Genomic DNA, 24,175 nt, shown 5'->3' on the forward strand with positions numbered 1-24,175 from the left:
TTAATACAATGGCGAAGCTGTCAGCGTTGCAGCGTTTAGCAAAGACATGATACTTGATATTAGCCAAACACAGAGAAGTAAATTAATCTTAGACATCTCCGTTTTCCTCAATCATGACAAGAAGCTGCAATAATTTGTTTATATGTTCCCGGTAAAAACAATAAGGTTAGAGCGGGCACCCATATTTGCTTTGCTTCACTGAATGCAGCTTACATTTTGACATGTTTAAAAAGCTAATATTAGCTTACTTAACAACATGGCTAACGCTAACGTTAGCGTTAACCAGTGTTAGCTGGTGACAAGCAGCTAGCTCGGACTACTGATGTGAGCGGCTATCAAAACAACTTTAAACTCACTCAAGTTCAATTTCCACTCTTCTACCTTTTCGTTACGTTTTTTAAAGGTAGTTAAATAACAGGAAGTACCGTCGTTAAATAGGCGGGTTGCCGCGGCGGATGTGATCACCGCCCACTTGAAACGCCTCCTAGCCACGCCCCCTCTCACCTACAGTTACTATAGCGTTAGCTAGCCGGGCTAGCTAGCTAATCAGAAATAATGGGCAGCTTCATGGATTACGCCTTTCCAGCTGGAGATGAAAGCGATGCCAGCAATGACGACTGGGATATCGGATGCTGTTCCGATAAAAAATCTTCTTGCACTAAGGTTAATTTAGAAAACATTCTTCTTTTCTCAAACCGATTTAAGCTGATGACAAGGTTAGCTAGCTGCAACGCAATTACTCCAGCTAATTAGCGAACATAAGCTATTATAAGCTAAATTAAAGAATAGCAACAGGATAAAAATCCTTATCTATAGGCTGGTAAGAATTAGTTATGGTCATCTAGTTAAATTTAGACACGTAGTGTATTTTAGTAAAAATGGTGAGAGGAGTAAACCGCCCTTTTCACCCTTCACATGCGCACATTAGAGCGAAAATTTAAGTGTTTATTATTTATCTGATCTCTGGTTTCCATCTGAATGTAAATGTAGGGGAATCAGAATTAAGTTGATAGTTTATTTCCATGCTTTGTGAGCTCCTTGTCTAAATCTGTGTCCTGAATCTTTCCTAGATATTAATCATTATAAATAAATGAGGTTATGATTTAAAATGCGCTGCTGAAGGATTCCTCTGCTCCTCTGATTCAGGATTGACTTTATTAATGTAGCCTCAAAATAAACGGAAATAAGTGAACAAAAATGTAAGCTGCTTCATTTCTGACTTTTATATTTGATATCTGAACCATAGTCATTATTAAATTTATAGAAAACTCTTCTGCTTTGTCCCAAATAAGTTCATTTATAAATAACAGCATATCTGGGGAGTACAAATAACTGAAGTTACATTAAATGTACAGTAAACCTATTACCAAAACAGTACCAAGATTGGTATAAATTATCCACTGTATCATATTTATTTTATAGTATGAATTTGGGGAACATACATCTGGTGATTTTTTTCTCTTATTTGCTTTCATGTCTGTCACCTCCACAAAAATCCAGTCATTACCACACACACCAAACAGCAGAATGTTTTCTGGTAAATATTACTCCATATTCCCTGGAATTCAGGGATTGTATCCTCAAACATACATGTGGCACATTTTCCAAATGGATCTTATTTCGGAGTCTGATTTCTTCCGTTTTTTCACAGGATGTGGATGCGGTTGTGCCACATGAAGAAGACAGTGTGTTGGTGTTGAAAAGAGCCATCAGCAAAGGAGACACTGGGACTGTCGAACAGCTGTTGGACGACGGCAAGTACTCTCTTCATTTGTGACGTAGTAAAATAATACAAATAAGTTCTAGCCATAAGTAACTGCTTAAAAACAATGTGATTAATTAATTTTCATGAATGCAATTATTGCTATGTGTGCTGTATCTTTGTTTTACTGTGACAATACGGGTAAAAAATGTTGCAAAAGGTTGTTATAATCAGGCCAGCATGGTGAATAAGTATGTCTGACTGAGTAAAATAGTGGAGACAACGTGGTGATTTCTTTCCCCAACATAACACAATTTTGCAAGAAAGTGTTTTGCAGAAATCAAAGTGGGAAATAGGAAAAACAAAAAACTGAGCTAAGAAGTTCAAAGAAACAGGTCCTGATTGTGCGTATGTTCAATATGTATGTGTGTGCGTGTGATTGAGGGCATTAGGCACAGGTTTATTTTTTATGTAATCACTTCATTGCTTCGCTTTAATTTGATCCTTTCGGTGTGAACAGGCATGGACGTGGAGACCAGGCTTGGCTTTGAGTGGACTCCTCTCATGTGTGCTGTCAGTGTGGCTAATTACGACCTGGCCAGACTGCTACTGGACCGAGGGGCGAGCGCCAACTTCAGCAAAGGTCAGATGAATTCATACTGTTTTGTACTCGTGGTTGATTTGCTGACCTCTCTGTGATCCCTCACCCACCGCCTTTAAGAAAAAAAGAGAAAAACTAGGGCAGCTAGTCTGAGTAGGCAACACCATTACACTTCTGCCTTCCAGACTTGGATATGAAACAGCCATACCTAATCCTCCTGACGGTCCCTGTTGCGTTGGTGTCGAGCTATTCTCCCCCTGTGTCTTTTTTCAATTTCCTCACCTGCTACAGCCAAAGACCAGGTGGGGGTGGGGGTCGGGGGGGGAGGCCTGTTCACCAATACGCTTCATCTGACATTACTTAATGGTGATGACGCCAAAAGAGGAACTCGCACAGAAACACACCGCCTATCCTTTTGAGTTGTTTTTAGTTCATGCACACTGCACTCTCATCCCAAAGCAAGAACAATTGAAGGCATCTGTTGGATCGAGGTCAGTCTGGGTAAAAGAAGCACAGGGGAGGGGGGGGGGCTCTTCCATGTTGAGAAGTCTGCAGTCATATACACAGAAAAATATGAATCCTGTTGGAAAATACAGTCACAGGATCCCCCTGGAAACATTTTGTTGTTAGGTAGGTATGATGGGTAAATGATGCAGCAGTCAGAGCAGGAATCAGTCTTCATGTGTCATTTTTCATCAGGAGGCTTCAGTGGCCTCCTGTCTGTATCACACAGAACGTGAATATTACACAGTGAAAAAGCGATTTTTCTGGCCTGTCACGCATTCACACAGACTGCCAGAGGCTGCTCTGGATCGAAGGATCCCGCTAGTTGGTCTGATGCGGCGCATGCATCTGCAGCAGGACCTCAAACTGTCCCACCTACACCTGTCCCACCACAACGATAGGTCTTCTGGGTAAAACTGTAGTTTTATTTCTGTTAAAAAAAGGGAAAAGGTGACAGATGAAAAAAAACTATATGTAGACACTGTCAGACTGAGGCTACGTTTTTTTACTACTTTTTAAAAAATATCGCAATAAATATTGTATCTTTACATTTTGATATTGTTACATGCCTACTTAGTCATTACAAAACCAATGTTCATCTCTAATATCCAGCCAGGAAACTTTGAAAATATCAAGGATTATAAGCAGACTTTGGTGTGTTTGTGGCAGCGATAGCACTTCCTGCTCCAGAAGCTGGGGATCATGGATAATACACACCGTCCGTCCAGTGTCTGGGACTACACAGTCAGAACTGCAGTCAAAGGATTGATTGGCTTTGTTTTCTGCACATGGACAATGTTTAACCGCTCAGACTCATGGCTGCAGAGGCCGTCTCTTTAACTGATCTACAGTCCAGCTTTACTCTGGAACTTGCTGGGCCTGATTCCAGCAGTTTAAGCCGCTCACCATCAGTCAGTTAGAGGGAGATCGTACCTGAAACAACAGGTGTTCAGAGAGCAGAGTGGGAACAACAGAAGCTCCTTCCTCCCTGTTACAAATCAGTGAACCATCACAGTGACTATAAATCAATCTTTTTAAGGTTAAATAGTTGTATAGTGTTGATTTTAACTGTGATGAAAGTAAGAGTCTGATCAGCAAAGTGATTTTTTTGCATTTCTGCTCCAGTAAGTATGCACTAAAAACCCTTCTGTGGCCCCTCGAAGTCCCCAAACCCCAGTTTGGAACCACAGCACTAGTCATGCTGTTGATATCTGATGTCAATTAATTCTCAGCGCAGAGTTAAACAGTGTGTGTGTGTGACTGATTTCACATGGTCTCGGCATCTGATGCTCGAGGCAGGTGAAGGAAACAATTAAACAGGAGGGATGACGCGTGGTCACGTCCTGATGGCGTTTGTCCAAGCAGCGAGGCCGAGCGGAGGAATGCATGAGTGATTGATAACGGTCACCGTGCTGCTGTCATACACTCTCACCGGTTCTCAGGCCTCAGATTTATTTACTCCAGCCCTCTGTAGACGCAAAACCAGGCAGTCTGGTTTACACCCACACACACATAATATAAACACACACACTTTGCACACAGATATAGAGCCAAACATGCGCAGCCACAAAGACACAGGAACCCACATACAGATGTAGGGGGCCCAGGTATACATGCACACACACACACTGATGCAGGAAAATACACAAGCGCCTCTAGATACACACACACACACACACAAGCTGGGGACTTGCTCATTGGCGGAACAAAACAGGAATCGAGAGCATTGCCGGGCGTCTCAGACCAGTTTTATCGGGATAAGATAAGGAGGCAACTCCTCTGAAGTCACTCGGTCTCATGACGACCGCCACACTTCCTGATGCCAGATAAACGGCTATCCATCTCCATCACCAGGTTCTCATCATCCAGACTTTTTGTTTTCCTCATTACAGCATGATGTGTGACTTCATTGTGATGAAAAAGGTGCTTGTCTTTCCTTTAATTACCAGTAACCAGTGCAGTGCCCGTTCACAATGTGCCTGTCCGTCAGGGCTGATTGCTCAGCCTGCGTTAATCCAGTTTATAGGTTGTTACTGTTGCTCTGTTCCACACCTGGACGAAGATGTAGAAAGCGCAGCTGCAGGCGAGTTCAGCCTTTCATAAAACTTTGACATATGCATGCTGTGAATTGTCCGGATGCAGCATCAGGTTAAATGTAGAAAAGTGATGTTTGAAGCTTTCTCAAGAGCCGCTCACCCCCCCCCCAAAAAAAAGTTGACAGGACACTGAACCTCCTCGGGTTCTCAGCGATACAGCCACAAAGTTTGAAGTCGGAGGAACAGGGAAACCAAGACAAAGAGATTCCTCTATTTATAGGTAGATGATAATGTCATACCCTATTCAGCGAGGTAGCTACAGTAATCAAACTACAACATTCCTCCAAAGCAAACATGAAATTTGACAAACGCAAAATTTGGAGCTGCAAGGCCGCAACGATAGCTGACATTTTTGTAGCAAACCCAGTTGCAATTTCTGTATAATAGCAATGGGAGTGGATAAAGAAAGAGAGGTCTGCAGTCATTTAATATCTTGAAACTGCTCCTAACTTTCCTCTACCTCAAAAGAAACTTTTTAGAAATGAAGTAAATCGCTGAGCAGTTTAGGTTTTAAAAGCAGCAGCTCAAAAAACTGTAGCTGAGAAGTCACCAAGACTGACATTCATGATAACATTGGCTGGTACTGTCAGTCATTAGGACATGAAGCTCTTACAAATATATCTCATAGATTGCTGTTGTAAGTTATTGAGACTAGAGACCGCTTCCACATGGCTGCCTTCCTCTAGGTTTTTGTGATCTACAAAAGAGCTTCTCTCTGAGCCAACACTGGACTATTTGCTGGCATAGCTCGCAGAAATACGTATATCCAACATGCAGAAACAAGTGGATTTTGATGCCAGCTCCAGTGTCTGTGTGTGCAGGCTTTCTTTCTTCTTTTGTTAATGCTAATTTCTTTGCATCTAAAACTCGTCTTAGCCTCTTCAAATGGTGCAGTTTGCACTAAGCTAAACATTTGTATAAATAAAAGTGTGATGATGCACTTCCACACCAATGCGCTCTCGTCCACAGATCACTGGACGGTGCTCATGGCCAGCTGCACTGCGTCTGCCAGCGAGGACAAAATTGCTCGCTGCGTGGAGCTCCTGCTGTCCAGAAACGCTGATCCCAACATGGTAGACAGGTGAGGGGGGGGGGCATTTACAGATGTCTTCAGGTCAAAATGTTTATGGGATTTTCAACACAGTACGCACCGTCACACCCCTATTGATGTAGGCCAAGTAAAAACACTCCAGACTTGACTTAAACAGGGGAGGAAACAACAGAGGTGCTGGATCGAGTTTCCTTTGATGCCTCTCGTTATGTTTAGCTGCCATGTGGTAGCATTATGCACCGCAGTGCCTCCATACAGAGTATATTTGTGTGTTTTGTTTGGAATGTCCTGTTATGGCATGTGCATGTACAGACGGGTATCAGACAGACAGACAAACAAACACACAGAGTGTAAGGGGCCAGGCGGGAGGATTTTAGAAGCTCTTGTGCACACTTGGATGGAGCCCAGTGAGCATGGTTTTTGCTAATTTGTAGGCCCAAATGTGCAGAGGTGCCTGGGCTTAAAAAAAAAACAAAAAAACAGGACAAATCTCGGAGGTCTAGTCGTCATTTGACCTGCACATGACGTCCATGCTCAACCACAAGAAACCACCTATCCATCAAAAACAAATCCTTTTGTTCTGGTACGTTATTATTTGTTGATTTTTCTTTTTTCTTTGGCAGCCATCTTGGAATTAATCCTAAATCCTTGAACCAAAAAACACAAACATCCAGGAAAAAGCCAGATCCATGTGTGACTCCAAATCACACCAAAATATCAGCAGAGTCCAGTAGGCCATATATTTACTCATACATTTAAGTCGTATTTACTGTTGCCAATTAATTGTATATAAATGTAATTTTTTAGGAGACAGTTGTAAAACAATAATGGTAAAAATAGATGATTCACATGTAATATTCAAATGGTTTATTAAGCACTTCTGCCTGTTTCCTTGATACCTTGTGTGATGCTGTCAGTGCATGCAGATATTGTTTGGCATGATAACATACTGCAGTATGGCTGAAAACAGAAACCTAGAGATTACATTATATTAAAAAGTGAATGACAAAAAACAGGCTAAAATGTCCTTGTTTTTGTTGACCTTACATCTGACAGATCAAAAGATTAAGACTAAATCAAAATCAGATGCCGAGTAGGTCAATGTCGTTTCACACATGTTCTCTTTTTTGACCTTCACAGTCTGGATGTCAGGTTCTGTTTGGTAAAATGAACCCATTTGGAAGTAATCAATGGTTTCTTGCATTGCTATCAGATGAAATACATAGTTTATAGCATTAAACATGATGGAAGGAAATAGAATGTATATGTGGTGGTCATTGTAGATGTATATAATACAATTGTTTGGACAAAAGAAATAATGGAGATTAATCAAAATGAAACTGATCATGGAGCAGAAACTTGAGTATTTTGCTTTATGTTTTTTTGTTTTAAGTTTATTGTCAGTTTCTTTTTTTATTATAGTCCTTAGCAACAGATTCTACAGGCTGTTGAACACTTGACAGAACCATTACAAACTATGACTAAATACAGCGATACATGCAGGGAATTTATCTTTTAGGTTTTTTATTATTTTATTGTTTTTGTAATGACGTTTTAAATCTCTCCACTCACCCCTGATGCTTGCCTGACATGACAAGAGTAGATCTTGTGTTGAGGTGATCCAATAGTTCCCCCATGAGCAAGCACTTGGTGAAAGCGGCAAGGAAAAACTCCCTTTAGAAGGAAGAAACCTTGAGCAGAACCTGGTTCTGCTCTGGTGGTGGGTCGGCCATCTGCCTCGGCCGGCTGGAATTTTCATGTCAGTTTTGAAAAAGGTCTGTTTCCTTACAGTGAGGTGAGGGAGGGAAAGTCAGCTCAGGTGCTGCTGGTGGATGCAGGCACTGCTGACCTCTTCCACCTCTTTGGTTGAAGCCTGGGTTGTGCTGATCATTGAGCTGAGTTTTCAGCTCCTCCTCCTCCTCCTTCTGCAAAATCACTTCTCAGCAGCGTCTTTCTGCATGAGGTCAATCTCCTGCACCATCTCCTGAAGGACGGCGTCTTGTTTGTCCCTCGGGTTTTGCACCAACAGCTCATTTTGTGACGCCATGTCTTTGTGAGACTTGATTTGGCTGTCAAGCTCACGCTGAAGGCTGTCAGCCTGCTGCCTGGCTGTGAGGACCTCAGCTTCATAACTTTTGCTGACCTCTTGGTACGAAGCTCGGAGTTTCTCCAGTTGTTCTTGGAGAAGTTTGCTTGTCACGGCTTTGCTTCGGGTCTTCTTGGAGAACAGACTGTGAACGCCACCTGCAGCTCCTCATAATCTTGCTGGAAGTCTTTCTTTTTTCTCCTTTGGATGTTGTTTCTCACCTGAGTGGCGATCTTTGTGGTGCTGAGGGTTTGTGCATTGCTCTAATTTCGCAGCCTCTCCAGCTCTCTTTTTGCCTCTTTCTCCCTGTTGATGAACATTTCTTTCAGGCGTTTCTGGTTCGCCCTCTCGCTACTCAACAGGTTTCTGATCTCAGATCTCTTGATGAAAAGCGTGGGTCTCCATCTGGTACTCGTGATTCCTACCTGCCACTTGTCTGGCGGGCCTCTGGTTTTGGGGCATGGAGGTTGAACTTGCCATTTTTAGGTGGTAGTATCGGGTTTGATCTGCTTTAAGATTTGTCTCTGAACAATGTTAGACATATGAAAACGATTGTAGTTTGCAAGAAGGCTACGCAAGAAGCCACACCTTTGTCTCTGGGTTTGTGTGGATTGACATATTCGTAAGACTGAAACCTTATTTATTTCTGTTAAATGGAAGAGTGACAGGTGTCAAAAATGGTCCAGAAACCTCTGACACCACTTTGGCAGTTACCCTAACATCGTTTAAAGGTTTCTTATTTTAATCTGAAAATTATTTTCCTATACAAATTAATACAACTAAAACTGGGAAAGTCTGGGAGCCATCAGCCGTTGCAGCAACTGGATATAAAATCTGGTTTCCTGCCCTGGTGAGGAAGAAGAAAAATTCCATCTCGTGGAAAAGAATGAAGGGAGGTCATTCTTGAAGCACTTTTACTGTTACCATCTGTGGATTTTTGCCGTGTCAAAGTGAGGATGCAGCCCCCAGTGGCTTTCTTGTTTAGCCTTCCCTAATCCCCTGCCACTCTGTCACTGCCAGCATGCCATTACATGCACGACACACACCGCCTGAAACACCTCCCCGCTGACACACACGGACACGCTATAGCGTTAGGAAATTGATTGGTTCCTTCCCAGACAAAATATTTGAAGCAAGGTAACAAGACGCAGAAGGATGCAGATGAAGGGGGAGGTGGTGAGGGCGAGGAGCGACGGACCAACAAGCCCCCAACGTTCAGAGCAAAAGAAGAATATGGGGTTCATGTGGGTGCAGAGGATAAACCTCCTCCTCCTCCTCATCGTCCTCTTACGTCTGAATATCAAACCAATGATTAACACCAGCTGCTCGTCCCTCTGTCTTAGTATAAACAGGCATTCTCTGTCGTCTCTCAAAGTCCTGCAGGAGCACGATGTGGGGTCCATTTCCTCCATGTGTCCCGTTTTTTTACCTTCACTGCACAGATCTGTTGAACATAGCTGCTGCACATGTAGTAGGTGAATGTGCAGCTTTTCTTGTGGGGCTGTTTCTTTTATATTTCCACAGATTTTAGGTCTGCATCTACGTATTTTTACCTCCTGACGATTTACTTTCAGATGCACAAGGTTGCATGACGCTTTGTAGAGATTTGGGAGGTGTTATATTATACCCTTAACACTTGTAATTTAACATCCAAAATCCTGCAGTTTAACAGTGACAGGCCTCGTGTAGCCACACAGCTTGGCGGGTCTGTATTAAAGACGATTTGGGACTTAATAACTCTACTAAATACTTTTGGGAGCAGCTTCCATGTGCAACAAAACTGAACCAATCATCAGTCCCCAATGAAAGGAAAGTGTGTTATTATCAGTGCATGAAACCAGCCAATAACATGCTGTCTTTGCATACGTTGATCATTATTACTATTTTGTCTTTTCAAGCCCTTTTATATAAATTTATTGATTTACTTTGTGGCAGCCAGTTTGAGACGTCGTGTGTTTGCCTTGGCACAGTGAGTCAGCCGTTATTTGGAAGTCATTTTTTTGCTGCATATCTTGTCTGCATATCGATCAGCTGTCTGTTTGGGAACCAGCCAAAACTCACAATCTGAAGGACGCACAAAAACAGTGTGTGAGTGACCTTGGGTATCTTGCCTCACAGCAAAACCATCCTTGGGAAAATATAGCAACACATGAGTCAAAGAGGAAGTGACTGATTGGAGGACGCCAACGAATCGTCATACATGTCATAACCACTTGTTCCTTTGTTTGAGTTCACATAGAACATTAACTTGTGATTTCTTGGAATTTTATTAAAGGAAGATGTAGTGGTGGGTAAGGCTGACGTTTCCACAGAGTATCACACTTGCTAAACAAACATCACCTCCACCAGATAAGATAGTTTAGTGGACCATAAAAGTCAACACCTCTGTTGCCAACATACTAATGCAGATAAAACCAATATGTCTTAACTCAGAATGACAAAGCAAAAACAAAAAAAGGCACCATGAGATTCATTAACGGTAAAAAGAATCAAATCCAAAGTAGCAGTGTCTTAATTGATTTCGAGTTTTATTTGAGATTTTTGCTGGAAATGTTGGAAATCATTAACTAGGAATCTGCTTTAGTAAAGATTCAGTCCACTGGATGTGTAATTTTACCACATAAAACCACAATTAAGTCTAAAATGAGTAGATGTTATATCTACTGTGTGCATGTGTCAAGTCAAATCAAGTCAAATTTTATTTATATAGCGCCAATTCACAACAGAAGTTATCTCAAGGCACTGTAAATGTGCATGTGTCAGTGTTTTGGTTGCCAGAGGTGTCAAAATTTACTTTTTATCTAGTTTTAAGCTGCTGCTCCTTAGACTGTGGTCGTTTTTAGTTGTATTATTTTATTCAGATGATGAATTTTAGTCTTCAAACGTCTGCATCTTAAGTAAACGTTAGCAGGTCGACTCGCAGCCCCTCAAAGACCTCCTGTGTCTGCCAAACCTCATTGGAGAAACGCTGATTTTTACTGTGAAACTGCTTTAACAATTCGCTAGTTAATGACTTCATTAAACTATGTCTTTTGTTAGCGTTTTGATTGAGAGACTCCTGGCAGCAGAAACAATCCTTTATCATTTCCAAATCAGTCATTACTTTTGGACTTTATAGTGGCCCTTTGTCACTATCCGCGCATGCTGGTGGTTTAAAGGGCTTGTACACGTGCCAATGTAGGTGTAAGTGCATAACACAGCAGATGTCCAAGCATTACTTCTCTTTTGCAGATTTATTGGGCTACACACAGCTGACTCAAAAAATATACTCAGTATCACAATAACACACAATACTCTGTCCTGCAGCGTTACACGTCATGGCACGGTCAAAAACCGTATGGATTCCCAGCGTGCGCAACTGCGCTGATTAACCCACTTACCTATATAGGCTCAAAAAGCAATGGTCTGAACACATACTGCCACCTACTGGCACAAATGAACAAAGAAATGACCAATCTGGCTCCTACAGACTTAATAAATTTGAGTTATATTCAAATACTTAGTTTGAAGTGTTTGTAGTTTGAATAATCAGCACATCATAATTTAAAAGTTTCCCCCAATGCAAACAAACTCTTTACTGCTTCAGAAATAACTTGGATTTAGTGGCACATTCCCATCCTGTGTTTCGTTGGGCTACTCGTTTGTTTACATGTGAGTTATGGATTACCCCTTTAAATGCCTCCTCTTTTCCTCTTGTAGTGATGAATTGCCCCTAGGCTTTCCCACCCCTTTGGATTGGCATATTTTTCTCACCTGCTGTGTTTGAGTCAGAGGTGATAAGAAGCACTGTAGCAAAGGTTATTTATGTACAGTCCTTGTTCAGATAGAAGCAAACACGTGAAGCCAACAGAGGAATCACTATTCGCAAACAAAGGTCAAAGTTGTCAGGACTAGGTCTTCCAATTCACAGCAGTTAAGCTGTTGAAGGACACGTTGACCACATGTGTTTATGTGGGACCTTTTAGTGAAAGGATGATCTGTCTCTAACCAATACATTAGACTTATCTACTGAACCTTTTTGATCAGATACTCTGTAGCATTAAAAATACTGCCCCGTAGAGAATTTAAAGTTTGTCAGTGGAGGATGGCGATCCAGACCCAGCACATCTGGATTGAGGCACTTCTATGGATCCATGTATGTGAATTCATTAGGTTTAGGCCAGAGTAAAGTCAGTGTTCCTGTGTGTGATTATATGGTGTTTGCTGCACCCTGGTGGTTTCTCTGTACACTTGCAATCATTCCTATTCACTCGAGTCTCTCCTTCTGTCCTCATCTTTCATCTCTTAATCCTTAATTTAATTGTCTTCTAACCTTTTCTCTTTTCTGCTTTCTTTCTTGTCTCTTGTCCTTTTCAGGTCACAAATGACCTGCCTGATGCTGGCAGCCAGGGACGGCTACAGTAAAGTCATTAACCTGCTGGTGTCCCATGGAGCAGACATCAATGTCCAGGATGGCAAAGGATACACAGTGTGTCACGGTTTCTTTTTTCTTTCTGTCATAGCAGGACTCCTCAGTGCATACACTACTTTTTGTGCGATACCTGATGCTAGTATTTTCTGTCAGGCTTTGTGTATAGCCGTGCAGTACGGCAGAGAGGAGGCAGTGCTAAAGCTCCTCCACCTTGGAGCAGACAAAACCATCAGGACCAAGGCTGGCAAAAACCCTGCAGACCTGGCCGTGATGTTCAAACACCCACAGGTACCTGAATTTAGATACCACGTATCGGTAATTTAGCATTTTTAGGAGGAGAAAGGTCCACTTAATATTCCTCTGGAAAGAAATGGAATAAACAAGGAATCTAACACCTTTTTTCTGTGACTTTCTTTTACTAATCATTGTAAAATATGAATTCATTCATGTGTTTGAATTGTAGCCCATTGTGACCTTTGTGACTTTAGTCCTTGTTTTGTGCTGGACTGACAACGATATTTTCTACGTTTTTGACAAATAAGAAGATAAATCGCGTTATACTCACGCTTTGATGTCTGTCCACAGATAACAAGGATCCTGGCCTCTTCTTCCTACATCTCCTCCGTGCAGGCCTTCAGCTCCATGGAGGAGACCCTGTCTAAGTTCTTCCAGACCAACTCTGAACCTCCACCTTCCAAGGAAAGGTAAGACAGGATGAGACTTGGGACAGGGTTGACATAAAGTGCATTTTAATGGGCATAACTGTCCCAGTTAGAGAGGTTATCCTGGATTTTGGAGCATCATGCAGCCTGTGCGTTTGTCGCCCCCTGCTGGATTTCTTGTGAACCGATGCCTGTGCAGCAGGTGTTGCTGCACCATTGTTCAACCAGACATAAACAATAATAAACCTCTTGCATGAATGTTTAGTGCCATTTGGGCACAGCGGGGGCAATTATCATCAGCCAGAGACGTTGTTTTTGAGCATGTCTGGCACCAGGGATTTACAACCTGCGAGAACTGTAAACATTTTTGCTGTCGTCCTTTCATGTCAGCTATGGAGATGTTAAAACCCAACTAGTGCATTTCACATATTCTGAGAAAGAGGGGCTCGTTCGTAGAAGCTCGTTAGAACCAAAGCTGCATGTGCACTGTGGTTACTGTGATGTGTCTGAACTCAGTGACACTCACTCGATCCCCCAAAGGAGAAAGGAGATGTCTTTTGGTTTGTCCAACCCCTTCTACAGGAAGGTGAAAGGTTAAAGTTAGGAACACTGAGGCTGGAGGGGGTGTAGGTCATTGCTCGAGGACACTACAGTAGGGTAGATGTTTGCAGCTGTGAGGTCTTAAAGGAGAAGTGTGAAGGATTTAGTGACATCTAGTGGTGAGAACTGAATACCTGTCCCCTGAGCTCTCCCTTTTCCAAACGCGTCGGAGAAGCTAATGGTGGCCGCCAGGTGATAAAATGACGTCAACTTCTGCAAGAAAACTAAATACGAGGCAGAGCGGAGCAGCAGGGAAGAAGAGTGAGGGAAGAGTGTCTTTAAAATCATAGACAGACAGACATTGATCCCAGAAGTTTGAAAGAGTTTTTTTTAAACACATGCACACTCAAAATTTAGTTAAGCCTAAAACAGAGACATTTGTATTTTAATTACATTCTAATTTTACCACATACGTTTAATGTAAAAGGTCACATTTATGTTTTTGAGTCAGTGTGAATGAATTAAATAATGTCAAGTTTGATTATATTAAGTTAATGTAAACTTCTACATAAACCTAATGTAGTCATTCAATTATTATTAAAAAGTTAAGAGGAATTCTTACATTAACATTACGTGTTTATTCAAGAATTATACATAAAAGTACAAAACATAGCATGAATATGACCTTTTACATTGAAAGTATGTGGTAAAATTACATGGAATATTATAATGTAATTAAAATACATAAGTATATGTTTAAAGCTTAATTATTTTTTGACTGAATTAATTATTTTACAGCCACCCCAATCCATAACAGTCACCCTAGGGTAAACACTGCATATTTAGATGTTGTATTTAGTCGTGGCATCAGCATAAAAATGTGAAATGCTCCTTTACCACTCTGTAGAAACTTGGCAGACTTGCGTAGATATAAATTGCTCATTCTAAGCAAACAATAACACATTAGTTTTAGGTGGTTACACACTAATAAAAACATGTTTTTGTATATTATATCACATTTCTGCTAATAGATCCCTGTAAACGTTAAACGCTGGACCTTTAAACGAAGCCTTGCTCTTAGAGGATCAGCTTTTCATTTTAAAAAACAGGCACTACACAGGATGTCTCTATTCATAAAGCTCCAGCTGTTTCATACAGGGGTTAATAATGTGGAATAGTTTTAAGTCTCTCAGAGTCAAAGTGAACTCTCTGCCCTCCTCAGCGTCACCAAACTCGACGACCTCGAGCTCCTCCTGCACGGCCTCGACCTCGGCTACCTCGCTGACATCTTGACAGTAAGTAGTGATTTCATGCTAGAATAAGACGGGAGATTTCTGTTTCTGTTTTATCTCACTGAGAGAGCGGAGATTACACACAGCTCAATACGGTATTAGATCTGTGGGTGAGATACAGACGTGTTGAACACAGCTGCATCACTGACAGGATGACATTTACAAGCTTGGGAACGTGTCACGAGATGACTCGTTTACATATTTCGCTCAGTGCTGAATAATGGGTCTAGTGTTCTGAATTGGCTCGGCCTGAATTAAACTGATAGATCTGATATAAGAGGACTGGGTTTGATGGGTGCAGGTAGATTGTTGTCAAAGCCTCATGCAGGTAACATCTGTTTCAGGCGGCGGGGTCAGGAGCAGTTTTGATTCAGTAAACGCTGAGTGATGTTTTTCTGCTTTTTCTGAATGTGCACAGGAAAATGATATCACCTGGAGCTACCTGTTGACCATGGAGAAGGAGGACCTGGAGAAGGTAGAGGATGACTGTAACATCTGTGTGTCTGTCAGCTCTGCTGCTCGTTGCCAGCGTTCGGGGTGACCCAGAAAGAGACGAGGGTGGCTGCCGATGTTACGGCTTTTCTGAGGCTGCGAGTTCAGGAGAGAGAAGTTAAAATGATGAAGTGACGTGTGTTAGCAGGATATTTTTAAGAACTGTGTTTCTGTAAATCTGTGCTTAGGTAAATTAATGCAAAATGAGTGCAGGTTATTACAAAAGCATTTGCATTTATGAAAAGAAACAGAACCTAAAGGATGACTCCAGTATTTTTGAATCTAGACCTTTGTATTTAAAGCTAAGATCCTTTTTGTTTAACCAGAAACATCGCCATGTATCAGTACCAGACTCCATTGACAGAAACAGTGATTTTACACGGGAGCTGCTGGAATACTGCTGCCTTGATCGGTTAAGTTTGTTTGCATTATTTTTGGGTATTTTTACTTACATAAAGGATCTGAATACTTCTTTCACCACTGAAACAACTACCAGATTGAGGCAGCAGTATTCCAGCAGCTCCTGTGTTCTGCTCGGTAAAATTGCTGTTTTTGTCAATGTAGTCTGGCAGCAATAAAACATCTGTTTTTTTTCTGGCTAAAAAGGATTTTACTCTTTAATAAAAAGCTCCATCTCTGTAGGAATCCTGTCCATAATGTTGTCAGACACCTAAAACCAACAATCTGAGCCTGTCAGTGGCAAAAAATGGCGGTTGCCAGGCAGCGTTTTTGTCCCTATCACTAATTTACATCCAAAAACATGGGGAAGTAAGGTTTAAAAATACATACTCATACAGTTTCATTATTTTCCTGAACATATAAAAAGTGAAGACATTTAGATCAAACAAGAAATCTAACAGTGTTTTCTCTATGTGTCAGATTGGTATCACAGACCCAGAGCACCAGCAGAAGGTGCTGAGTGCTGTGCAGCAGATGCACCTGGACAAAGTGGACCTGGACACAGTCAGTCAGCTGGGAGCTGCAGACAGCGGGTAGGGTATCACATCTTCATCTTCAAGTAGGGAAAAAAGGCAGTGTAAATAGATTAAAAAGACTGATTGAGAACAGTATTTGAAAATCTTTGTTTGTTTCAGTTTGTTAGGAATGTCTGATAAGCTGTCGGTCGCAAGAAAAGTATTCCACAAACACTCTCCACAAAGCCAGAAACAGATTTGACGGCAGTAGCAAAAATTTAAACACTTGTCAGCCACACACCTTAAACCCTTCCCCACATCCAGCCCTCCTCCATCTCCCCGTAATGCCCCGTCTGTCCTCCTCCGCTGGAAGTCGTCCATCAGCCCCACGAGCATCTCACTGTCCTATCTCCGTATCCCCACCCTCCCCCTCCACCATCTCTGCAGCCGAGCCCTGAGCCAGGCCCTAATGGTTTAAGCGGAGCTGTAATGATTTGTAAGGTGAGAGGCGATGGGAGGTTGCAATGAGCAAAGGAGAGCCAGCGGCGTGGGCCAAACAGAGCCGTCGCACCGCACCCCATCACTTCATGAATCCTCGGCAGAGCTGGGCTCGCCAGCTTCACCCACCCCCCTCCGCCTGCCGGATGAGAGGCAGTCCAATGAAGAGAGGGGAAGGTTAAGGAGAGGGGTGGAAAGCCAGACCTCCTCGTTAGCTCCCTCAGGGTCTTTACATCACACTGAAAAAACTGAAACTGGCAGAAAATGTGTCTTAAAAACACCTGATGTGCAAGAATTTTTACCTTTACCTGAGGAGCCTGATCATAGGTAAAGTAGGGATGCTTTCAAAAATAAAGCAGTTAACTACAAGTGCAGTAAATGGAAGAAACCTAAGTCAAATCAGTGTCTGGTGTGACCGCTCTTGTCTCTTCATGTAACTCCAGACTGTAGAGGCCAGACCATGTGTTGCAGGACTCCCTGTCTCTAGAGATAGTTCTTCATGACTCTGGCTGAATGTTTGGGGTCGTCGTCACGCTGCAGAATAAGATGAGACACCTCCATGTTGGTATTTTGTGATGGATAAGTGCCTAAAACTGTTAGGAACTTGTAGGGTTCGTGTTCTACTTCTTGCATCCACAAATATATACGAGTCGGCGTGACGTAAATTTAATCACAGATGTCTGCGTAGGGTCTGCACACCTGTCCATGCATCTTCCAAGTGGACTAGAAGGAATATAATAACAAGTACACATCCGTCTGCAAGCGAGTATTTCTGAGGGCACGACTCGCCAACGTTATGTCATTGAAAATGTCCTGGAAAATCATTCCTTGGAGGAGAGTGGGAACCCTGCCAGTGGCTGCCTTGAAACTGGATCGACTGACGAAGCGAAGACAGTCAACCATCATTTAATTCTACATATCTCTGTAGTGTAGTGTGCACTAGCAGCACCACAGAGGAGATGGTTTCATGCTCTCCCACTGATCAACAGCTGGTGGCAATAACGTGCCAACAAATGCAGGAAAAGAGGCTGAGACATAAAACATCATTTACATTGATATTTAAGGAAGGAAATGCATTCGGTGTATTTATTAGGCCTCAATGATGCACACATCTGTCTTTTTTGTGAGAAATGATAAATGTAAAAATAAATTAATTCACCAAAAATGCCCCACTCCACCTCTGAAGGAAGTTGTAGAAGTGACATGCAGCTGAAATCTTGCTGGACTGTAACTGCCTGGAAATGTGTGCGGTGAAAGTAAATACGTATCGCTGTCGTCTCAGCAGCTGTCGCTCAGAAAGCGCTCGCTGGGTGCTGCCGGTGTACCTAGTCAACTTTCCCTCGACGAATAAAGTTCACAACAAAGTGGCACACGTTCGTCCCTGTATCAGCATTTCCACATAACATAACGTCCTTTCCATGTGCGATCCCCTCAGCAGTCTTCCCACCGGGGGCCCATCATCACTCTCTGTTCCCTAGATAAACTAACAGCAGGGAGAAGGGAGGTGAGGGCGCAGCACAGGCTGACTGACAGTGTTTACTCGCCCCTCTGACAGAGTGTGAGGAGGGCCGGGACGGCTGGCTGCCCGGTCCCCTCGCCAAGGGAAATGTACCATTAAGATAAGAGCTATCAATATCCCGCAGGACCAGGGGATGGGAAGAGAGAGCGACGGAAAGGTTGATGAATATAAATAACTAATTATTTAAGGTGGATGTTTTTAGGGAGGGATGACAGCATGGGTTAGCAGGGGTGAGGGGGGAAAGAAGGCTTAGCCACCTGCTCAGTTTTCTATATCATTTGTTGAGGTGGTCTCCAGGAAAATGCATGGAGAGTGTTAACACAGAGTTTGGTCCAAACTATCAGTCTGTCTGCCCTGTCACCGCTGGGCATCGTCAGTGTGGGCACAGCCTCCGAGCTCACTTTAACAAGGTAAACCTCCTGACCTCGGCTGTAAAGCTCCCACAGCGTTACGCCTAAATAAAAAGCGTGTGTGTGACTGGATCGAGCATCTGTCGCTACATTTTTTAAAAAAGTGTGCTGCAACCGCTGATTATATAAATTTTTAATTAGTCTGCTGATTATTGTTATGATTAACTGATCAATTATTTTGTCCAAAATCCAAAGATAACGAGTCTAGAACCGTTTAAAACAAAAAATGCAGCAAAATCTCACATTTAAGGAGCAGGAACCATTAAGGATTTGTCTTCTTTCCCCTAATTTACTATCAAACTGGTGAAATAATTTACTGTGAATCAGCTAAACAGTCAAATAAAAGTGTCTGTACCACAAAAATACACATTTGCGCACTGTTTGTATCCATAAATGCTCGTGTTTTGCAGGAGTGAGGAGCTGCATAACTTCCTGATTAGCGTGCGACAGCAGTGCTGCTACCTGACAGAGATAATTCAGGACGTCATCAACCGTTTTCCTCGCCAAGCCTCTCAGGTACACGTCGTCTGCGGTGGTGTATTTAATATATTTTTCCATTATTGAGAGTATAATAAATACATGTTGATGTAACAGTAGTCAGGTGTCTGCTAATGCCTCACCTGTCGTCCAGGTGGATTTGTAAACTGGCTTTCTGATCCTCCCATTACAGCTGGTCTTCTCTCTGGACTCGAAGAGGGAGGCCCAGGCCATCTGCAACCAGCTGGTGGTCCAGACCAAAGACCTGCAGACGGAAGTCACCTGCCTTCGCAATCTGCTCTGCCAGGTCAACACAAACACAAACCACAAAACAATATGTGAAATATAAACCCTCTACCACTGCACACTTTACAATCAGCACCACAGCCTTTACTGCAGAACATCTGGTCATGAAAAAGTTGTGAGAAAAGCAGGATATTTTGCAGATGAATCATTATTTTTATCATCAGTAATCACAACAGTAAATGTCGCTGGAACTTAGATATGAATAATAAGTAAAACTGAAAATACAAAAGTAGTTTTAGAATTAAAAACCTTGACACGGACACTGACGTATCTGTGATAAGATCATAATGACAATCTGAAAATACTGTTTCCGGGTCCAACTATCCCGTGTTGTTTGAATAGATCAGAGTCCAGAAACTTATTCAGTGTCATTTTACAATATTTTTTAAAGTCCCAGCACTAACGTTAGCACCCACTGACGTCAAACTTTGTTTATTTGTCTAAAAACTGTAACTTATCAGCTGCAGCCGTTTCCTCCTGCATCTTAAAACCAGCAGAGCCTGAACCCGGAAACGGTATTTTAGTCAGTCGTGACGTCACGATTTAACGAAGCGAATTGACACGTGTGAATCAATCTAAATTCCTGCTTCACAACGTTGGCTGTTACTCTGAGAGTCTCTCCTCTTAGCACAGCGGATTAATAGCAGCATGACCGTGAACGTGGTGTTTGTGTTAGATGTTGGTGTATATGAATTCTGGCGAGCTCCAACAGGTATGTGCGGGAGTGCTTGCATGTGTGCACCTGACTCTCTCTGTGTGTGTGTGTGTGGTGTGTGAGTGTGTGTGTTTGCATTTGTATTCCAAGAGGAGAGAGTCGTTCCTGACAGGGCAGAATCCTCACAGCCCATAAGTCAGCACCGCTGTGACATCGACCTGTCAGCACACAGACGATGAGGCGGAGGGATGAGGGGACTGATGGGAGGAGGGGGGAGGGTGGATACAGGTTTTGGCGGGGTGAGGGAGTTTAAGAGGGGTAGAAAGGGCTGATGGGTAGAGGCGGAGGTGGAGGGGGGGTGTATGAGGTGAGGAAAGGAGGTGGGTTAGTAGTAGATAGAGGTGCGGAGGGTCCTCGGTTGTGTCAGGCAGGAATCTGACGGCCAACAGAGCCCATTTGGACCCACTGGCTCCCAGCCCCCCGATAGGAGGAGGGGCCCCTCCCTCACACACACACACATAAAAATCTAACCTTATCTAATGGGAGGTTGTCTTTTAAAACACTCACTATCACTGTATCGGCTGGAGCTCTCACTACACAAACTGAGACGCACTCTTTACCAGACTCCATTGACAAAAACAGTAATTTTACCCTGCAGAACATGGGAGCTGCTGCCTCGATCGATTAGTTTGTTTGTGTTATTGTTTCATACTTTTAATTGTGTAAAGCATCTGAACACTTCTTCCACCACTGAGAGTCACACAATAATACAAACAAACTACCTGATAGAGGCAGTGGTTGAATAGAAACTCTTGTGTTCTGCTCAGTAAAATTACTGTTTTTGTCAATGGAGTCTGGAAAGGATCTTACTCGTTAATAAAAAGGTGTCTCTGTAGGATCCTGTCCATAATGTTGTTAGACACTTAAAATTCAGAATTTTATTTCAAGTTTAACCAGAAACATAGTTATATATCACTACCAGACTCCATTGACAAAAACAGGGATTTTAGTGAGCAGAACACAGGAGTTGCTGCCTCCATCTGTTAGTGTGTTTGTGTTATTGTGTGACTTTGAGTGTTGGAAGAAGTATTCTGATCCTTTACATAAGTAAAAGTACAACACAGTAACACAAACAAACTAACAGATGCAGGCAGTTGTATTCTAGCAGCTGCTGTGTTCTCCTCACTAAAATCCCTGTTTTTGTCAATGGATTCTGGTAGTGATATATAGCGATGATTCTGCTTAAACAAAAACAATTTTACTCTTTAATAAAAAGCACTATCTCTGTAGGAATCCTATCCCTAATGTTGTCAGACACATATAATAACAATCTGAGCCTAACAAGCGCTTTAGTGGACGTACTTTGACGTGAACAGTCGGCCATTAGACTACACTGCAGCCGCTGTTCCTCGGCTGCCAGGTACACTGTTCTTGCTCAATCCTGCACCGATTCCAGAAGATTTTTGTCCCTATCAATCACTCACGCCCAAAAAGGCCCTGGTCCAAAGTTATCCTTAGAAAGATAGAGGCAAGAGAGGTAAGAGTCACCGAACCAAATAAAAACTTCATGTGAAAACCTGGCCGATGGAATGTGAATATGCAGAGCTTCAGCCTCCAGTTGGCTGTGACCGACCTGTCAGGTGTGAACACACATGCAGGACTCTCGAGGCTCTACATCCAGTCAGTGCAACAGTGCATACTCTAATTCCCCAAAGCACTGTTCTTTGCACAAAAAAAGCCCTGATCCCAAACAATATTGTCCAAATAAGTCCAGTTGTCCAAACTTTGCTGATCACCATAAATCCAACATATTAAGTCAGAAAATATCTGGTTTGTTTTTTAACTTCAGTTTTAAATTCTCCCTGTGGCAATAGCAGCTAAGACTCATGGGTATTGTAGTATTTGAGCTGTGTGCCACACCAAAATGATAAAAATGTAAAGAATTAAAAACTGCTGAATGTATCTGTGAGAATCTCCTTTTATTTAACTTTTAGTTTTGAAAGAAAAAAATGAGATGGGAACACAGAGGGAAAACATCTGTGACAATTGTGTTCAAGTCCTGTGGGAATAATGCCTTCCCGGCACTTAGAAGAAGCATTTCCTCTTTGCCGATGTCAGGAAATTGGTATAAATCTGGGTTCGCTGCCAAAAAAAAAAAACAAAAAAACCACAAGTTCCCGAGCCACGTTTGCCAGAAGAGCTTGAAACTCTTTGTATCTTCCAACTTTCTCACATGACAGGAATTCAAGTGTCACTCTCTGTGAGTCGGGAGTTCAGGAACGGCATTATTCCTCTGTGACTTGACCACGACCGGGACCCGGCTCTGGCTGATGAATCCTGGAGGATTTGGCACAGGAAGTTCTGGTGACTCAGGTTTTTTTTTGCGAGTCATGCCGCGGTGGTACGAAGGGACCAGACATGCCCTCACCCTCGAAATGAGCTGTTTGATTCCCACCCACGTTTCCCATCCAGTCGAGCTTTAGCTGGCCTGAAACTGCCTCTAATCCAGACTGGATTAGATTAAAATGACCTGCAGCTTTTCCACTTCCTGCATGAGGTCATGCTGCTCCAACCGCAGGGTGTGTTGGTGCGTTTTCACGTCCATATTTCTGTGTATTTTTTCCCCATGTGAACCTTACGTCTTCACCCTCCTCCTCCCTCAGATGGACGAGGCCGGAGATTGCTGTCAACTTCCTCCACCTGGTTCCCACGGCAACCGGAGGTCGCGGTACCTGGCCAGAGTCGCACTGAGCACGCTCGGAGCCGCCTTCCTCTTCCTCCTGTGCAGGGCGGCTCGCGGAAAGGTTGACCTGCAGATGTACAGGAATGTCTGCTAACGAGCTCGTCGTAATATTTTCTGTTTAATGACCGAAGGCGATAAATTGGGATTATGATATAGCGATATGTTTTGGGGATGGCGTTCGACAAGACAGGTCATTTTTGTTTTTGCTGCAGTGTTTTTGTTTCTCTGTTTGGTCTGACTTGTCACAAGTTATTTTATATTTTAAGGGTTTAAGTGGAAATTAAAAGTTTCGTTTTGAGGAGCATTTTCTTGTACGTTCAAGATCTTAATCTAGATTATAAAGCATTAAAAAAATCTGAATTTTCAGGCCTTGAAATTAGAGATTTAAATGAATACTCCAGCATCTTAAAATTGTTATTATAAGTGCCTCATAACATTATGGATAGGATTCTACAGAGATAGACATTTTTATTCAAGATTCAGATCCTTTTTTAACCAGAAACATCTCTATATATCAGTACCAGACTCCATTGACAAAACCAGCGATTTTACCGAGCAGAATACAGGAGCTGCTGCCTCCATCTGTTAGCTTGTTTGTGTTACTGTGTGGTACTTTTACTTCTCTGATTACTTCTTTCACACAATAACACAAACAAACTAACAGATCGAGGCTGCACTATTCCACCAACTCCCATGTTCTGCTCTGTTAAATCCCTGTTTTTGTCAATGGAGTCTGGTATTGATATATAGCAAAGTTTCTGGTTAAACAAAAAGGTTTTTACTCTTTAATAAAAAAGGTCTGTCTGGTATCCTGTCCATAATGTTGTCAGACACTTACATCAGGTACACCTCTCTTGCTCAATGCTGCCCCAGGTTTTAAAATACCAGAATTATCCTTTAAACTTCAGTTGCACTCATTAATCAAACAAGATTTAACGAGCCAATTAGTGAGCTTTGGATAATTAGATGATAATGAGATGCATTTCATCTCTTGAAACCTTATTTTGTGTCTTGCATAAACTTAATTCCAGGTAAATGAAAGTCACTGTTTCAGGCTGTGACCTGACTTTACACGGGTGATGTTAGAGCGGATTACTCTCTCCTGTAGCGGAATACAGTGACCAATCTTTAATGCGATTTGTTAGAAGGCAGTGAACAAATTACTCCAATTAAACTGGATTTATATTCCAGACTTAGTACAACTCTAACCGCTGCA

General features: G+C 42.4%; 1 protein-coding gene across 1 annotated transcript; it reads left to right on the forward strand.

Moving 5' to 3' along the window:
• The first annotated feature begins 463 nt into the window (after positions 1–463).
• asz1 (ankyrin repeat, SAM and basic leucine zipper domain containing 1) lies at positions 464–23,339 on the forward strand. Its single transcript, XM_018692396.2, has 13 exons — positions 464–663; positions 1,652–1,754; positions 2,223–2,345; positions 5,873–5,984; positions 12,397–12,508; positions 12,605–12,739; positions 13,037–13,155; positions 14,876–14,948; positions 15,364–15,420; positions 16,317–16,429; positions 19,189–19,294; positions 19,449–19,562; positions 22,880–23,339. Exons 1-13 carry the CDS (start codon positions 556–558, stop codon positions 23,051–23,053), a joined length of 1,449 nt encoding a protein of 482 aa, XP_018547912.1. The 5' UTR covers positions 464–555; the 3' UTR covers positions 23,054–23,339.
• Positions 23,340–24,175: the final 836 nt, after the last annotated feature.

This window comes from Lates calcarifer, linkage group LG10 (genome assembly GCF_001640805.2).
Source record: "Lates calcarifer isolate ASB-BC8 linkage group LG10, TLL_Latcal_v3, whole genome shotgun sequence".
Classification (NCBI taxonomy): domain Eukaryota; kingdom Metazoa; phylum Chordata; class Actinopteri; family Centropomidae; genus Lates; species Lates calcarifer.

Bases quoted from the DNA above. Each gene is read 5' to 3' on its own strand.
- asz1 (XM_018692396.2), top strand. From the start codon at position 556: ATGGGCAGCTTCATGGATTACGCCTTTCCAGCTGGAGATGAAAGCGAT. The intron at 2,346-5,872 runs GTCAGATGAATT...TCTCGTCCACAG, and splicing joins GAGCGCCAACTTCAGCAAAG to ATCACTGGACGGTGCTCATG. The intron at 12,509-12,604 runs GTGTGTCACGGT...ATTTTCTGTCAG, and splicing joins AGGATGGCAAAGGATACACA to GCTTTGTGTATAGCCGTGCA.